General features: G+C 47.8%; 1 protein-coding gene across 1 annotated transcript in view; it reads left to right on the top strand.

Moving 5' to 3' along the window:
• Window positions 1-3,655, top strand: part of HDAC2 (histone deacetylase 2) — a 157,452-nt gene extending 153,797 nt beyond the window's left edge. The window contains exon 14 of the mRNA XM_030199223.1: window positions 3,348-3,655. Within this exon, the coding sequence (XP_030055083.1) occupies window positions 3,348-3,378 (31 nt within the window). The 3' untranslated portion in view covers window positions 3,379-3,655. The remainder of the gene's footprint in view (window positions 1-3,347) is intronic.
• Window positions 3,656-17,491: the final 13,836 nt, after the last annotated feature.

Below are 17,491 nucleotides of genomic sequence, written 5' to 3'. Positions count from 1 at the left end.
TGGACCGGGTAGTTGCTCTTTTGAGCTCCCTGGGATGGATCATCAACTGGAAGAAGAGCCAGCTGCGCCCGACTCAGTCCCTGGTGTATCTGGGAGTTAGATTCGACACCCAAGTGGGCAGAGTGTTCCTGCCAGACAATCGGATTGTCAAGCTTCAGGCTCAGGTGGACTAGTTCCTAGTAGCCTCTCCTATTCGGGCTTGGGACTACGTGCAGCTGTTGGGCTCTATGACGGCCACGATGGAAGTAGTGCCCTGGGCCAGGGCTCATATGAGACCACTACAGCTATCTCTGCTGCTGCGCTGGACTCCGATGTCGGAGGATTATGCCGTGCGCCTTCCCGTGGACCCAGCAGTGCGCAAGGCGCTGAGCTGGTGGACGCAGACAGACAAGTTGTCTGCAGGATTGCCTCTGGTGACCCCGGAGTGGATTGTCGTCACGACAGACGCCTCTTTGATGGGCTGGGGAGCCCACTGCTTGGGAAGGACAGCGCAGGGGCTCTAGTCTCCTGCAGAGGCAAGTGGTCTATCAACCTCCTGGAACTCAGAGCCATTCGGTTGGTGTTATTGGAGTTCATCCCGGTACTGGTGTTGAAGCCTGTACGGGTCCTGTCGGACAATGCCACGGCTGTGGCCTATATCAACCGCCAGGGAGGTACCAAGAGCGCCCCTCTAGCCAGGAGGCTATGAGTCTTTGCCAGTGGGCGGAAGCGAACCTGGAGCAGCTTTCAGCGGCCCACATTGCCGGAGTCATGAATGTCAAGGCGGACTTTCTCAGTCGCCATACCTTGGAGCCCGGAGAGTGGCAACTATCTGCTCAGGCGTTCTTGGACATCACGAAGCGCTGGGGCCAGCCGAGCCTAGATCTGATGGCGTCATCGGCCAATGGCCAAGTGCCGCGCTTTTTCAGCAGAGGACGGGACCCTCGATCCCTGGGAGTAGATGCTCTTCTCCAACAGTGGCCGACACAAGAGCTCCTCTATGTGTTCCCGCCCTGGCCCATGTTGGGCAGGGTGCTAGACCGGGTGGCAAAGCATCCCGGCAGGGTAATCCTGGTGGGTCCGGATTGGCCCAGACGTCCCTGGTATGCGGACTTGTTCAGGCTCTCAGTCGACGATCCTCTGCGGCTGTCAGTGGAGCAGGGCCTGTTACATCAGGGTCCCGTGGTGATGGAGTATCCCTCTCCCTTTGGTCTTACGGCCTGGCTATTGAGCGGCAGAGTCTGAGGAAGAAGGGCTTCTCAGACAAGGTCATCGCCACTATGCTGAGAGCGAGGAAGCGCTCTACTTCTACTGCTTACGCCAGGGTTTGGCGTATCTTTGCAGCATGGTGTGAAGCAGGCTCACTTTCTCCCTTCACTGCTCCAATTTCTTCAGTGTTGGCGTTCCTGCAAGAAGGTCTGGAGAAAGGCCTGTTGCTCAGTTCCCTTAAGGTCCAGGTAGCGGCTCTGGCTTGCTTCAGGGGCCGCCTGAAGGGTGCTTCCCTGGCTTCGCAGCCAGATGTGGTGCGCTTTCTCAAGGGAGTTAATCACTTGCGCCCTCCTCTGCACTCAGTGGTGCCTGCGTGGAATCTCAACCTGGTGCTAAGAGCATTGCAGAAGCCGCCTTTGGAACCCTTGTCGAGGGCATCTCTGAAAGACCTGACGTTGAAGGCAGTCTTTTTGGTGGCTATCACTTCAGCCAGAAGAGTTTCCGAGCTCCAGGCGCTCTCATGTCGAGAGCCTTTTCTGCAGTTCACTGAGGCAGGAGTGACTATTCGCACAGTGCCTGCCTTCCTGCCCAAGATTGGTTCTCGCTTCCATGTGAATCAGCAGCTCTGTCTCCCTTCCTTTCGTAGGGAGGACTACCCAGAGGAGTACTCCGCTCTTGAATATCTGGATGTGAGACGAGTCATCATCAGATACTTGGAAGTGACCAATGATTTCCGGAAATCGGATCATCTGTTTGTCCTGTTTGCAGGTCCTCGTAAGGGTCTGCAGGCTGCTAAGCCTACAGTGGCAAGATGGGTCAAGGAAGCCATTGCAGCGGCTTATGTGGCCGCGGGGAAGGTGCCGCCTATCCAGCTGAAGGCTCACTCCACGAGAGCTCAGGCGGCCTCGATGGCAGAGGCCGGATCCGTCTCCTTGGAAGAGATATGCAAGGCGGCAACGTGGGCTTCGGCTCATACATTCTCCAAGCATTACCGTTTGACTGTGGCTGCACGGGCGGAGGCCCGGTTTGGAGCTTCAGTGTTGAGGTCAGGGATTTCTATGTCCCGCCCTGGGTGAGTACTGCTTCGGTACATCCCACCAGTCTATGGATTGATCAGCTTGATGATATGGAAGGTAAAATTATGTATAATCATACCTGATAATTTTCTTTCCATTAATCATAGCTGATCAATCCATAGCCCCTCCCAGATATCTGTACTGTTTATATTCTGGTTGAATTTTAGGTTCAAGTTTAGCCTTCAGTTACTTCAGGAGGACTTCGTGTTCAAGTTCTTCTTTCACTTGGATTCTTCAAGAGTTGAGACGAGTTTGTGTTACAGTGAGCTGCTGCATTCCTCTCCCCTCCGTTTTACGGGGCTGGATTGAGACATAAATTCTGCCGGCACTCCCTCCCGCTTCGTGCGGCTGTAGGGCAGCTTTGTACCCCTCCCGCTTCGGCGGTGTTAGGGTCAGTCAGCTCCTCCCGCGGTTGCGGTTGCAGGATAAGCCAGATCCCCCCGCATCGGCGGGTGTGGTGTCCCTCCCCCGCTCCGCGGGGATGAGCTGGACGGATTCCCCTCCCCCACTTGTGTGGGGATGAGCTGGGTTAATTCCCCTCCCCCGTTTCGGCGGTGGTGAGCTGGGCAGAGTGTCCCTTCGTGGGTGTAATTCTCTAAGTGCTGAGTCCTGCGGATGGAGCTTTGATATCGACATACTGAGGAGTTTCCGGCAGCACATGACCACATATAGGGAGGCAAAAGTTTGCTCTCTATCTCCACCTGCTGGTAGATGGACACAACCCACCAGTCTATGGATTGATCAGCTATGATTAATGGAAAGAAAATTATCAGGTATGATTATACATAATTTTACCATAAACTCTAGAATCTATCTGTCCCTCTTTATCCATCCAATCTTCCATAGCTCACAACATATCAGTGGCCAGTCATCGAGCTGCAGTAGCCTTTGGGGGGGGGGGGGGGGGCTTATCTCTCACTGTGACTGTAGAAGATTGGAACTTGCCCCTTGTCTTTCACCACAGATGCACAGTGGCCCCAGCTGAACTCAGGCTTGACCAGATGCATTGAAAAAGCATTCGATTGGGTTCCATGGATGCCGAGTTCTACCTATCTTCTGATGTATTTTCTTTTCTTTTTACAGTGCCAAATCGGAACAGCCTAGCAACCCCTGAACGTCAGACGGCTGTGTACGGTGGCTGGAGGAAGGCGAGCTCTGTGTCAATTTGTCTTCTCTAGTGCTTCGTATTTATTTTCAGATGGTATCGTGCAGTTTATTTGGCAAGTTGTGCTTTGAGTTTCTAATTATGAAGCAGAAATTTCTCTTTGCCATGCTTTATGTGATAGTATTTAAGGTGGATGTCGGTTATTATGTTTTGTCTAAAATTGGATTTCTTCTAGAAGGAATTTGATTTATTTTGGAGCTAATTTTACTTCTTTTATAATTAAATCTTTATTAAAAAAAACAAATTTAGGCTGTGTTCTTATCGTTTATTTACTATACCATTACTTCTTAGCACATCAGAACGGTTTAGATTTTTAAAAATTCAGATAACATACAATAATATTCTAACTTATAAAAGAAATCCATTTTATGATAGGACAGCTCTAACAAAAACTTCCATACCAAAGAGGACAAAACAATTGTACCATCACATCAGTCAGTACTGTTACATTTGGTAATATATATTCTCTGTGCAATGGCTGTATTTCCTTTCCTTTCTGAGTGGTTCTCTAGATAACACTAAATTTCAAAAGCTTTTTCAAAGAAATAAGTTTTCAAAGCCTTACGAAAGAGCGTAAATGATTCTTCCACCCTGATAAATTTTGGGAGGGAGTTCCACAGTGATGGGGATAGAAAAAAGGCTGAGGCTCAAGTTGATTCTCACCTAGCTCTCGAGGGAGGTGGTATTACCAATCTGCTATCAGTAAGTGAACGTAAAGTTTGCGAAGGTGTGTATGGAATAGTTAAGTTCACTAAATATGATGGTGTAACTAAATAAAGCACTTTATATGTAAGGATAAGAACCTTAAATGAAAATCTCAGATAGATCGAGATCCAGTGAAGTCTAATATAATAATTCGCACCTCTAACGTTCTGAAGCTGACTCCGTGGCAGCGTGGCAGTGAAGCCGTGTAGTGTTCGTAGGGTTCGTAATCGCCCCGCCCTCGAGGGAACTCTGTATAGTTGCCACGGAAACAAACGCGATGTCAGAAGGAGAAGGGACCAACCACAGGCAATCGCACTCGGTCTCACTGCCCCACCCAAAGGGAAGGCTGCATATAATATTCATCCACCGGAAGTTCGTTCCTTCCCTCCAAGTTCCAGGGTCGTCGTCTCTCCCTCGCTCCCTTCCAGTTCCAGGCCCCCTTCCTCCGAATTTTAAAAGTCCTCCTGACTTACCTCTCGTGGTAAAAGGCTTGCAAGCTCGGCACTTACTTCAGTTTTCCCGTCTCTGTCTCTCAGCTCTGGTCCCGCCCTCATTTCCTGTTTGCGCAAGGGCGGGACCAGAGCTGAGAGACAGAGAAGGGAAAACTGAAGTAAGTGCCGAGCCTGCATGCTTTTTACCGCTGCTGCCGGCCGCCATAACCCCGACAAGGTAAGTCAGGATGACTTTTAAAATTCGGAGGGAGGGGGCCTGGAACAGGGAGGGAGGGAGGGATGACGGCCATGGAACTCGGAGGGAGGGACGACGACCCTGGAACTGGGAAGAAGGGAGGGGGACCCTGGAACTGGGAGGGAGGGACCCTGGAATTGGAAGGGAGGGGGGACGCTGGAACTTCCCTTAAAAACATTAATGGCAGAAGGTGATTACCTTGCTAGCGCCCGTTTCGTTTCAATGAGAAACGGGCTTTTTCTACTAGTTGATGTAATAAAGTCATAGCCTTATCATATCTTGAGGCTCTACAAATTATAGGAGCAGGTGTGTTTTGAATAGTTTGTAGGTGTTTCAAATTAAATTTAGTAATGCCTGCATAAATGATGTTACAATAATCAAGGCATGTCGTAAGCGTAAGCCAAAATACGCAGTGAGTTATTGTCTGTTGTGTTTCTAATAGAGCGTAATTGTCTTAGATGATAGAAGGATTTTTTTTTTTATTACTTCTGATCTCTGATCATTAAACGATAGAGCTGAGTCTATAATTACACCTAAATATTTGACAGATTGTACCGGAGCAATTTGCCTGTCAAACAAAGTAGGGATTAGAGTTGGTACCGAACTGTGACCTGTTATCCACCAAGCTATTGTCTTTTCAGGATTTAATAGCAGTTTGTGCTCATGTGCGTTTCCTGGGGCCAGACACACCTCGTTGCTTACACCAGTGTTTTTCTGTGCCCAGCAGAAGATGCCACCATGCTGGAGACTGAATTTCTCTTGCACTGCACCTAGGCTATGTCCTGTTAACACTCTCCCAGCAAGAGTGACAAAAAATGTGAAAACGTAAAGTCCGGCACACGTGTTGCATGCTCGTCCCCTTCCCTAACATAACCCTGCGTCTTATCTTCTCTACTTTGACAAGTAAATTTAAGGATACGACAAACTCATTCTGGCCAATCATATGTGACGGCTAACGGAAGCTTAAAGACCAGTACGGTCCACCCAGTCTGCCCAACAAGAACTCATAGCATAAGGTATGATGTGATACTACATATGGTCTTGATCTGTCCTTCCCATTTTCATGGCACAGACCACAGGTGTCTGGTCGGCCCTGGCCTTGTTCTCCATCTACTGAAGCTGTCATCGAAGTCCCACTCCAGCCCATCCAAATGTATTGAGCCACAGATTGTAGAAGTCTGCTTGGCACAGGCTATATTTCCCAGTTATTGCATTACAGAAGGTAGTCTTCCAGCCAACCCAACGCAGTCCGCATTGGTTACTGGTACATAGAAGAGATGTTGAGGCATAAGTTACAGATATTGTTCTCAATCTTCATGAGTGAAGCTGGTGGGTGACTTTCTGAAGTTATTCCTGATTCTCTAGCTACTGACTTGTCCGCTGTTATATATGGGAAAATAAAATAATCTTTTCTATGTTGCTAGAAATGTATTTGGAGAAAGCTGGAGCCTTAATAGGTTGTGTTAACCTTTTAAAGGACCAGTAACCAATGGTGTAGTGCAGACTGAGCAAGAAAGGATCCTCCTCAGCAGCCAGACCTGAAAATCCGGCAGTGCTAAACTTGCTTACTTGGTGAAGATTGTATTTTGTGACTACAATATTCTGGAACAACCAGAAGTCTACCTGCACTATTGATGTATTTGTTTCTTGGCTTTTTTTTCTGTTTGTCATTCTAGGTGGAAATTCAAAACAACATAATCAATAAAAAAAATACAAGCATAAACCAAGTTAACACACAGCGGTGGCCCTACCATTAGGCCACCTGAGGCAGGGACCCACTCTTGTGAGGCCCCCTCCCCAAAATTACCTTTCTTTTCTTGTTTTTCAAAAGAAGGTGACTGCATCAGCTTCCCATAGGCTATCCGGCCCCTTCTCTCTGCTGTGGGTGCCAGGAAGTTACATCAGAGAGGCGGGCCATCCGCAGTAGAGAGGAGTCGGACCAGCGGTAGGGCAGCCAATGAGAGTTCCTCCTTTTGAAAAAGAAGAAAAGAATAGAAAAAGTAAATTTTGGGGAAGGGGGTTGGGTAGGGAAGGGCAGTTGTGGAGGAGCCGGGGCTGCCCCTGGTAACACAAGACCTGAGCACAGCAGCCTAAATCCACTACTGACTATCTATTTATTAGAAAAATAACATGGATGTTTGTAGGTGTGTTAGAAGAAATATTTCACTCGTATCATAGCAGCTGTTATGGATGATTCATCATGAGATTGTCTGTCCATCCATGGGAAGGGTAGAGAAAAGGGAACATGTGTGATAGGGGGAGGAATGGAGGAGGAGAGGGAGAATGCAAGAAGGGAGAGAAGAGTGGCAAGGGGGGGGGGGGGAAGGGGACAGAAAGCCTGTATAGCATATGTGCCCTATTGCCCCTACCTCCTAAAAAGAAAACAAAAAGTCATTGCCACAGATATACTCCTAAGACAGACAGAAATACACACGATATCACTCATACCATGTAACCCCACACAGTCCCTTCTGCCCTGCCAACACACACTTTGCCATGTCTTTTCCAACCAAGTGCCGCAGACAGACATGAGTTTGCAAAGAGTAGGACAAGCTCTTTAAGAGATACGACAGCAGAGTTCACATAACTACTACAAGGGAGTAGAACTTGGTTTAAGATGTAAAAGAAATGGGGAATTCATATCTGCAGCTGTAATTGTGGCTATTTGAACTTGTGGGGATGTAAAATAGTGGAGTTCAGACTGATTAGGATTTGCTTTAAAATGGGAAGGAGATGAGGGTAAAGCTATCTGTTGTGTGACTTAGTACTGCTGACACATTCATATTAACTATCATGATCTGCTTTGAGCGTCAAGGTTGAGGTAGAATGTAAAATTTCAATTTAAGTGCCGTAATCAGTGGTTTCCTGTGATCTGCAGTAAAAAATATTCACCTGCTTCTTCCCTGCATGTGTTTCCACTGTACTAGAAATACAAGTGTAAGTATGGCAGCCTCGCTACCCCCCCCCCAAAAAAAAAAACACCCCTTAATAATTCGTAGCATCTGTAAAATCTCTTGTGTTCTGCCACCAGCAAGGAAATGGCAGTATTGGACTCTCCAGTCAGCCCAACGTCTTGTCTGTGCCTCTGTCCCACAGTCCCAGAGTGAAGCACTGTGTTTCTTACTTTTCTGCAGCTGCAGAGGTCATGACATGGGCTAATCATAAAAGGAATTAACCCCCCCCCCCCTCCCCTCCCCAAGAAAAAGAAGTGTTTGAGTTGGAAGCAGCATAACTTGAATTAGACAATCTGGCCAGTCCTCCCCAGATAATCGAAGAGTGCCCTTGTGTACATTCTGATGGCACCGGGGAGGGGAAGATAAGATTCACCTTCTGGCTTTTCTCAGCTGCTCGGAAAAGACCCTAATGTAAGTGGCTCACTTGTAAGTTCAGTACTAGACTTGGCCTCTTGGTGGCACAACAGAGCTGTCTCTGAGCTACTGCTCCTGCATGTCCTCTACATGTGACTTTTATCATGGCTCTTCCTTGTAGAGAAAAACCACCTACAGAATGCATTTCGTATATTTCTCTACAAAGCTAAGATCCTTCCATCATATTTTTAAATTTTAGCACTAACTATTGCATAGAGGACCTGGGTAGTTGTAGGGACTAACCAATCAACATGAAAGATCTCACTTTTTGGTATAATACTCTCCATGTATTTCTCCCTCTTAAACTCGGTCACAGTACAGGTCAGGAATGCACATGAACAGTTCTTCCACTTGATCCTGAGTCACACAGTGGCAATGTTCTGGTTAAGAAGAAAAGTGTTGCCGTACTGGGACAGAGCAAAGGTCCATCTAGCCCAGCATCCTGTTTCCAACAGTGGCCAATCCAGGTCACAAGTACATGGCAAGACCCCAAAACAGTACAATACATGTTATGCTGCTTATCCTAGAAATAAGCAGTGGATTTTCTCCATCTTAATAATGGCTTAAGGACTTTTTTTTAGGAAGTTATTCAAACCTTTTTTTTTAAACCCTGCTAAGCTAACTGCTTTCCTCTGAGGACAAGCAGGCTGCTTGTTCTCACGTGGGTCGGCAAATTCTTGCACAGCAAGATTTTAAAAGTTTTGCCAGAGTCTTCTGGCGAGCATGCGTGAACGTTCCCGCTCAGTTTTTTCTTGTCTGCAGTAAGGTGAAGAGGTTTTTCCCTGTTCACTTCGCTGGCCCAGAAAACAGTTTTTTGACGATTCGTTTAAATTTCTTTTATTTTTATTCATTTTTTTTTTAACCCGGTATTTTGTCAAAGTTTTGGCCACTTTCTAAGCTTTATTTTCAACGCAGCCGGGTTTTTCCCCTTTTGTGTCTTTACTTTTTTGGCACGATCGCATCGTTTAATTTCGCCGAAGCTGTTTTTCCTTCCATGTCATTGAAGACACCCAGAGGCTTCAAACGTTGTATTCGGTGCAACCGGACCATCTCAAGTACCATTACCCATGCTTGGTGTATCCAGTGCCTTGGGCCATACCATAGCCCAGCCGCTTGCAGTCTGTGTCTTCGTATGAAGAAACGGACCCAAGCGTCTCGAGAAGCCCAACGAGAGGAGCTTTTTGGGGCTCGGTCTGGTCCTTCGACATCGAGGGATGCATCAACATCAGGAGTGAAGGTAATGGCTGCGGAACGACCAACTCGTGCTGGGAGCAGTGAGGCATCGAGTGGGCCCAGAGGAGGCATGAGGATTCCACATCTTCCTCATCGGTACCGAGGAGTCTCGATGATGGGTGTCGAGCGAAGGCGAAGAAGCACCGTCATTGTTCTCCTTCGATACACGGTGCCAGGAGCTCCGGGGCGTTGAGAGATTCGGCACCCGAGAGGCGTCGGCACCGAGAGGATTGCTCTCCCTCTATTCAGGAGGTGCCGATGCATCGGTCTAGCAGCCCGGTACCTGCTCCCGAGCCTTGACAGATTCTGCCACCGGCTCCTTTACCGACCTCACAGCCTTGTCCGATGGCGGCTCTCAACGAGCGCATCAGGGCCCTGCTCCCAGAGCTTCTGGAAGGGTTGCTGCGCCAGTCTGCTTCGGTGTCAGGGTGCTTGTGCCTTCCATACCATCCGCTGCAGCGGCATCTGGCCCTTTGCCTGTGCTGAGGTCCCCGACCTCAGTACCGCCTGCAGCACCGGTGTCGGCTGGCACCCAGGTCGACTCTGCTTCAACGTCGGTGGAGGAAGCTTCACAGGAGTCCTGGCAGGCGTCGACTTCTCGGCACCACCATTGAGGATGTAGTTCCTCGTTGTTGAGGCAGGCTCAGTTTCGGACTGCTCTGAGGGATGTCTTGTCCAATACTGAAGATGAGCGTTCATGGGAGGAAGAGGAGGATCCCAGGTACTTTTCTTCTGATGAGTCCTATGGGATTCCTTCTGAACCTTCCCCTCCACTAGAAAGGAGACTTTCTGCACCAGAGTGTCTCTTTCACCTCCTTTGTCCGGGAAATGGCTGCGGCTCTTCCCTTCCCTATAGAGGTTGAGGATGAACCCAGGGCTGAGATGCTCGAGGTCCTGCATTATCTTCCGCCTAGAGAGGCTGCAACAGCTCCTTTACATAATGTACTGAAGGAAGTCCTTATGCAAAACTGGTCGTTCCCTCTGTCTAATCCCGTGATCCTGAAAAAGGCTGAATCCCAATATCGGATCCATGGGGAGCCTGGATTGATGAGGTCTCAGCTACCTCACAATTCCATGGTGGTGGACTCTGCTCTCAAAAGAGCCACTAGGGACTATGCCTTGGCGCCCCCAGGCAGAGAATCTAGAACCTTGGACTCTTTTGGGAGGAAGGCGTATCAGGCTGCTATGCTCGCTGCTAAAATCTAAACATACCAGCTCTTCACGAGCATCCACTTGCAGAACTCAGTGAGGCAACTGTCTAGCTTGGTTGATGCATTCCCTTCGGAGCAGGCCAAGCCTTTTCGCTAGGTGGTCAGGCAGCAGAAGGCGTCGAAAATTCCTGGCCAGGGGTACACATTCGACACTTTTGATGTAGCATCCAGGATCACTGCCCAAGGTATAGTGATGCACAGACTCTCATGGCTGCGTGTCTCTGACCTGGATCATTCAGTCCAGCAGCGGATGGCCCTTGCCGGGGGGATAACCTTTTTGGTGAGAAAGTAGAGGAACTAGTTGACCAGCTCAAGAAGCACAATGATGCTATGGATTCTCTCTCCCGCCGGGCGTCTTCTGCTACTACCTCCTCATCTAGGAGATTTTTTGGAGGGAAGAGGAGTGCTCCCTATTCCTTTGCTAGACATAGGTACACTCCTGCTTCTTGGCAGCCTGCCCAGGCTCAGTCCCAGCGCGCTCGTTCTCGTCAACAGCGTGCGCCTAAGGCCACTGTGGCTCTCCAGCAAAAGCAAGGGACGGGCTTTTGACTGGCTCCAGTTCAGCATAGCCTCAGTAAACATGTCCGTATTGGATGACTTGCTGGTTGGGGGGAGGTTAATGTTTTTTTCACCAAAGGTGGCTTCTTATAACCTCCGACCGATGGGTTCTTCAAATTGTCTGGTTAGGATACACCCTCAATCTGGAATCCAAGCCTCCAAATTGCCCACCGGGAGCTCAGTCCTACAGCTCTCAGCACATGCATATACTTGCAGAGAAACTCTCCGCCCTTTTACAGGCCCAAACGGTCAAACCCATTCCACCAGGGGAAGAAGGGCTGGGATTCTATTCTAGGTACTTCCTTGTGCAAAAGAAAAAAGGGGGGATGCGTCCCATCCTAGACCTAAGGGCCCTGAACAAATTTCTAGTGCGAGAAAAGTTCAGGATGGTTTCTCCCTGGGCACCCTTCTTCCCATGATTCAGGAAAATGATTGGCTATGCTCTCTGGACTTAAAGGATGCTTACACACACATCTCGATACTTCCAGCTCAGAGGAAGTATCTTCTATTTCGGCTAGGAACACAGCACTTTCATTACCGTGTACTGCCTTTTGGCCTGGCGTCTGCGCCCAGAGTGTTTACCAAATGCCTAGCTGCAGACGCAGTGTCACTACGCAGACTAGGAGTGCATGTTTTTCCTTATCTCGACGATTGGCTGATGAAGAGCACCTTGAAGGAGGGTGCTCTGAGTCCATGCGAATGACTATTCGGGTGCTAGAACTACTGGGATTCGTCATAAATTATCCCAATTCCCATCTCGCCCCAGTCCAAAAATTGGAATTCATTGGAGCCCTGTTGAACACTCAGACAGCTCGAGCTTATCTTCCTGGTGTCCATGGTTCAAGCGTCTCAGCAGGTCACAGCTTGGCACACCCTTGTCACCTCTCGCTTGGACTATTGCAATTTACTTCTCACTGGTCTTCCACTCAGCCATCTCTCTCCTCTTCAATCTGTCCAAAATTCTGCGGCACAACTTATTTTCCGCCAGAATCATTATACCCACACTAGCCCACTCCTCAAGTCACTTCACTGGCTCCCTGTCCGCTTCCGCATTCAGTTTAAACTTCTCGTACTGACCTTTAAATGCATCCACTCTCCAGCCCCCCATTATCTCTCCACTCTCATCTCTCCCTACATTCCTCCCCGTGAACTCCGCTCACTGGACAAATCTCTCGTCGTCCCCCTTCTCCTCCACTGCTAACTCCAGGCTTCGCTCCTTTTCTCTCGTGGCACCATATGCCTGGAATAGACTTCCTGGACCTATACGTCTAGCTCCATCTCTACCTGTTTTTGCTGAAAACCCACCTTTTCACTACTGCTTTTTAGCTCCTAGCCACTACTCAATTGCCCTCCCCTTGTCCCTTCCTTCCTTCTCACCCATTACTTCCCTCACCTGTAACTGTCTTGTGTGTCTGTATTATTTAGATTGTAGGCTCTTTTGAGCAGGGACTGTCTCTTTGTATCAGATGTTCAGCGCTGCGTGCGGCTGGTAGCGCTATACAAATGCTAATAATGTTGAGACTTCTGGGGCACATGGCCTCCACAGTTTATGTAATGCCCATGGCATGTTTACATATGAGATCAGCTCAATGGACCCTAGCTTCCCAGTGATTTCAACCTGCAGGGGGATCTAGAGGATGTAGTCCAACTGCCCACTAGCTTTCGGAATTCTCTTCAGTGGTAGACGATTCGATCCAATTTGACCATGGGACGACCATTCCAAGTTCCTCAGCCAGAGAAAGTGCTGACGACTGATGCATCTCTCCTGGGGTGGAGAGCTCATGTAGATGGGCTCCACACTCAGGGAGCCTGGTCCTTTCAGGAAAAAGGTCTGCAGATCAACCTCCTGGAATTAAAAGCGATCTGGAACGTTCTAAAGGCTTTTAGAGATCGGCTGTCCAACCAAGTAATCTTAATTCAGATAGACAATCAGGTTGCCATGTACTACACCAACAAGCAGGGGGACACCAGCTCTCGCCGTCTGTATCAGGAAGCCGTCCAGATTTGGCTTTGGGCACGGCATCACAGCATGTTTCTCCAACCCACTTCTCTGGCAGGTGTAAACAACAGTCTGGCCGACAGGCTGAGCAGCATAATGCAACCTCACGAGTGGTCACTGAACATGGGCGTAGCCCGCAAGATCTTCCGAGCGTGGGGCACCCCCTCGGTGGATCTTTTTGCCACTCAGATCAATCACAAGATCCCTCAGTTCTGTTCCAGGCTTCAGGCCCACGACAGACTGGCGTCAGATGCCTTTCTCCTACATTGGGGGACAGGCCTTCTGTCTGCGTATCCCCCATACCTCTAGTAGGGAACATTTTGCTGAAACTCAAGCGAGACTGCGGAACCATGATCCTGATTGAACCCTTCTGGCTGCGTCAGATCTGGTTCCCTCTTCTTCTGGAGTTGTCCTCCGAAGAACCGTGGAGATTGGACTGTTTTCCAACCCTCAGAACGAGGGGTCACTTCTACATCCCAACCTCCAGTCTCTGGCTCTCATGGCCTGGATGTTGAGAGCTTAGAATTCGCCTCCTTGGGTCTTTCAGAGGGTGTCTCCCGAGTCTTCCTCGCTTCCAGGAAAGACTCCACGAAGAGGTGTTACTCTTTCAAGTGGAGGAGGTTTGCCGTCTGGTGTGAAAGCAAGGCCCTAGAGCCTCTTTCTTGTCCTACACAGACTCTGCTTGAATACCTTCTACACTTGTCAGAGTCTGGTCTCAAGACTAACTCTGTAAGGGTTCACCTTAGTGCGATTAGTGCTTATCACCGCCGTGTAGAGGGTAAGCCTATCTCTGGACAGTCTTTAGTTGTTCGCTTAATGAGAGGTTTGCTTTTGTCAAAGCCCCCTGTCAAACCTCCACCAGTGTCATGGGATCTCAACGTCGTACTCACCCAGCTGATGAAAGCTCCTTTTGAGCCACTGAATTCCTGCTATCTGAAGTACTTGACCTGGAAGGTCGTTTTCTTGGTGGCTGTTACTTCAGCTCATAGTGAGCTTCAGGCCTTGGTAGTGCATGCACCTTATATCAAGTTCCATCACAACAGATTAGTCCTCCGCACGCACCCTAAGTTCCTGCCAAAGGTGGTGTCGGAGTTCCATCTTAACCAGTCAGTTGTCTTGCCAACATTCTTTCTCCTGTCCTCATACCCACCCTGGCGAAAGCAGTTTGCACACTTTGGACTGCAAGAGAGCATTGGCCTTTTACGTGGAGCGGACGAAGCCCTTTTGACAGTCCGCCCAGTTGTTTGTTTCTTTTGATCCCAACAGGAGGGGAGTCGCCATCGGAAAATGCACAATCTCCAATTGGCTAGCAGATTGCATTTCCTTCACTTACGCCCAAGCTGGCTGCGTCAGTGGCTCACTCAGCCTCCATTGAGGAGATTTGCAAGGCTGCAACGTGGTCTTTAGTCCACACATTCACATCTCACTACTGCCTTCAGCAGGATACCCGACGTGACAGTCTGTTTGGGCAGTCGGTGCTGCAGAATCTGTTTGGGGTTTAGAATCCAACTCCTCCCCCCCCCCCCCCCCCCCCCCCCAGGCCCATTTTTTTTTTTCTGTTCCAGGCTGCACTCTCAGATGTTTATGGTTTCAGATCAATCTCTGTTATGTCCTCGCCGTTGTGAGGCCCAACTGACCAATGTTCATTGTTTTGAGTGAGCCTGGTTGCTAGGGATACCCCACATGTGAAAACAAGCAGCCTGTTTGTCCTCGGAGAAAGCGAAGATACATACCTGTAGCAGGTATTCTCCGAGGACAGCAGGCTGATTGTTCTCACAAACCCACCCACCTCCCCTTTGGAGGAGTTTGTTTATTATTTGCTTTTTGATTAAACTGAGAGGGAACGCTCTGGCAAAACTTTTAAAATTTTGCTATGCAAGAATTTGCCGTTCCTGGGCCGCCGTGGACACCGACCCACATGTGAGAACAATCAGCCTGCTGGCCTCAGAGAATACCTGCTACAGGTATGTATCTTCGCTTTACCACTCTGGCAAAGAAATATTTTCTCCAATTTGTTTTAAATTTACGACCTTGTAGAGTCCTTGCATGCCCCCTAGTCATAGTATTTTTAGAAAGAGTAAACAAGCAATTCACATCTACCACTCATTATTTTATAGACCTCTGTCATCTCACCCCTCAGCTGTCTCTTCTCCATGCTGAAGAGCCCTAGCCACTTTAGGCTTGCCTCATGGGGAAGTCGTCCCATCCCCTTTATTATTTTTGTCACCCTTCTCTGTACCTTTTCTAATTCTACCATATCTTTTTTTGAGATGTGGTGACCAGAATTGCACAGTATTCGAGGTGTGGTTGAACCATGGAGCTATACAAAGGCGTTATAACATCTCCTCATAGGGTTTTAAAAGCTCCTGACGTTTGATCCATGTAGTGCAGCCAACAATGACAGGTAGTAAATAAATCGCATTGCCAGACCTGCAGGTAGTCTAACCTGTGTGCAGATCCTCTAGCAGCATTCAACAGTTACAGCACAGATTGAATATCTATGGCCAAGCTGCTGGGTTACCTATCTGTTCACACATTGCCTTGCATAACAAATTGCCAAGATTTCTGTTTCTATAAAATGCCATCAGGCATCAACGTACACTTCCAAAACACACCAAAATGTCGTCATAATCTTGGCTGTCACTTGTGAGGATGTAATATATTTAAGCACACAGGCAATCACATGCTTGATAGGTGCTTTCACCGACTGGGATAAAAGTGTTCACTTTCAATAACAAGTGCCCATTTCTGTGAGGTGAAGGAAGCTATTAGAGCTAAAAGAAAATCCTGATAAGGAAGGCAAAAAAGATTGTGTTTTTGCCTCCAACGCATAGTATATTAAAAGCAAGAAGCTAGCAAAAGAATCGGTTGGACCACTAGATGACCGAAGGGTAAATGGGGCAAATCAGGGAAGACAAAGCCATAGCGGAGAGATTAAATGAATTCTTTGCTTCAGTCTTCACTGAAGAAAATTTGGGAGAGATACGGGTGCCAGAAATGGTAGTCAAAGCTGAAGAGTCAGAGAAACTGACTGAAATCTCAATAAACCTGGAGGATGTAATGTCTCAATTTGACAAACTGAAGAGTAGCAAATCTCCTGGACCGGATGGTATTCATCCCAGAGTACTGATAGAATTGAAAAATGAACTTCCAGAACTATTGTTAGTAATATGTAATTTAACTATAAAATCAAGCCTGGTACCGGAAGATTAGAGGGTGGGCAATGTAATGACAATTTTTTAAAAAAGGTTCCAGAGGAGATCTGGGAAGTTATAGACTGGTGAGTGACATCAGTGCTGGGTAAAATGGTAGAGACTATTATAAAGACCAAAACTACAGAGCGTATTAAAAAGCAGCAGCCAAAGCCAACATGGATTTAGTGAAGGGAAATCGTGCCTCACCAATCTATTACATTTCTTTCAAGGGGTGAACAAACATGTGGATAATGTTAAGCCGGTCAATATTGTGTATCTGTATTTTCAAAAGGCATTTCACAAAGTACCTCTTGAAAGACTCCAGAGGAAATTGGAGAGTCATGGGTAGTGTCCTATTGTGGATTAAAAACTGGTTAACATAGAGAGTAGGGTTAAATAGTATTCTCAATGGATAAGGGTAGATAGTGGGGTTCCCCAGGGGTCTGTACCGGGACCACTGCTTTTTAACATATTTATAAATGACCTACAGATGGGAGTAACTAGTGAAGTAATTAAATTGCAAGAGGATTCTGAAAAATTACAAGACAACCTTACCAGACTGGGAGACTGAGCATCTTAAATGGCAGATGATGTTTAATTTTGAGCAAGTGCAAAGTGATGCATGTTGGAAAAAGGAACCCGAATTATAGATATGTAATGCAAGGTTCCACATTAGGAGTCACTGACCAGGAAAGGGATCGTTGATACGTTGAAACCCACTGCTCAGTGTGCGGCGGCTAACAAAACAAATAGAATGTTAGGTATTATTAGGAAAGGAATGGAAAACAAAAATGAGGATGTTATAATGCCTTTGTATCGCTCCATGGTGCCACCGCACCTCGAGTATTGTGTTCAATTCTGGTCATCGCATCTCAAAATAGCTATAGTTGAATTAGAAAAGGTACAGAGAAGGGTAATGAAAATGATGGGATGACTTCCATATGAGGAAAGGCTAAAGCAGCTAGGGCTCTTCAGCTTGGAGAAAAGATGGCTGAGGAGAGATGTGATAGAGTTCTATAAAATAATGAGTGGAGCGGAACGAGTAGACGTGAATCACTTGTTTACTCTTTACAAAAATACTAGGACTAGGGGGCCACGATGAAGCTA

The sequence above is a fragment of the Microcaecilia unicolor genome, chromosome 3 (assembly GCF_901765095.1).
Source record: "Microcaecilia unicolor chromosome 3, aMicUni1.1, whole genome shotgun sequence".
Classification (NCBI taxonomy): Eukaryota; Metazoa; Chordata; class Amphibia; order Gymnophiona; family Siphonopidae; genus Microcaecilia; species Microcaecilia unicolor.
Note: the sequence above shows the minus strand (reverse complement) of the source record. Positions and strands in the feature narration are given on the sequence as shown.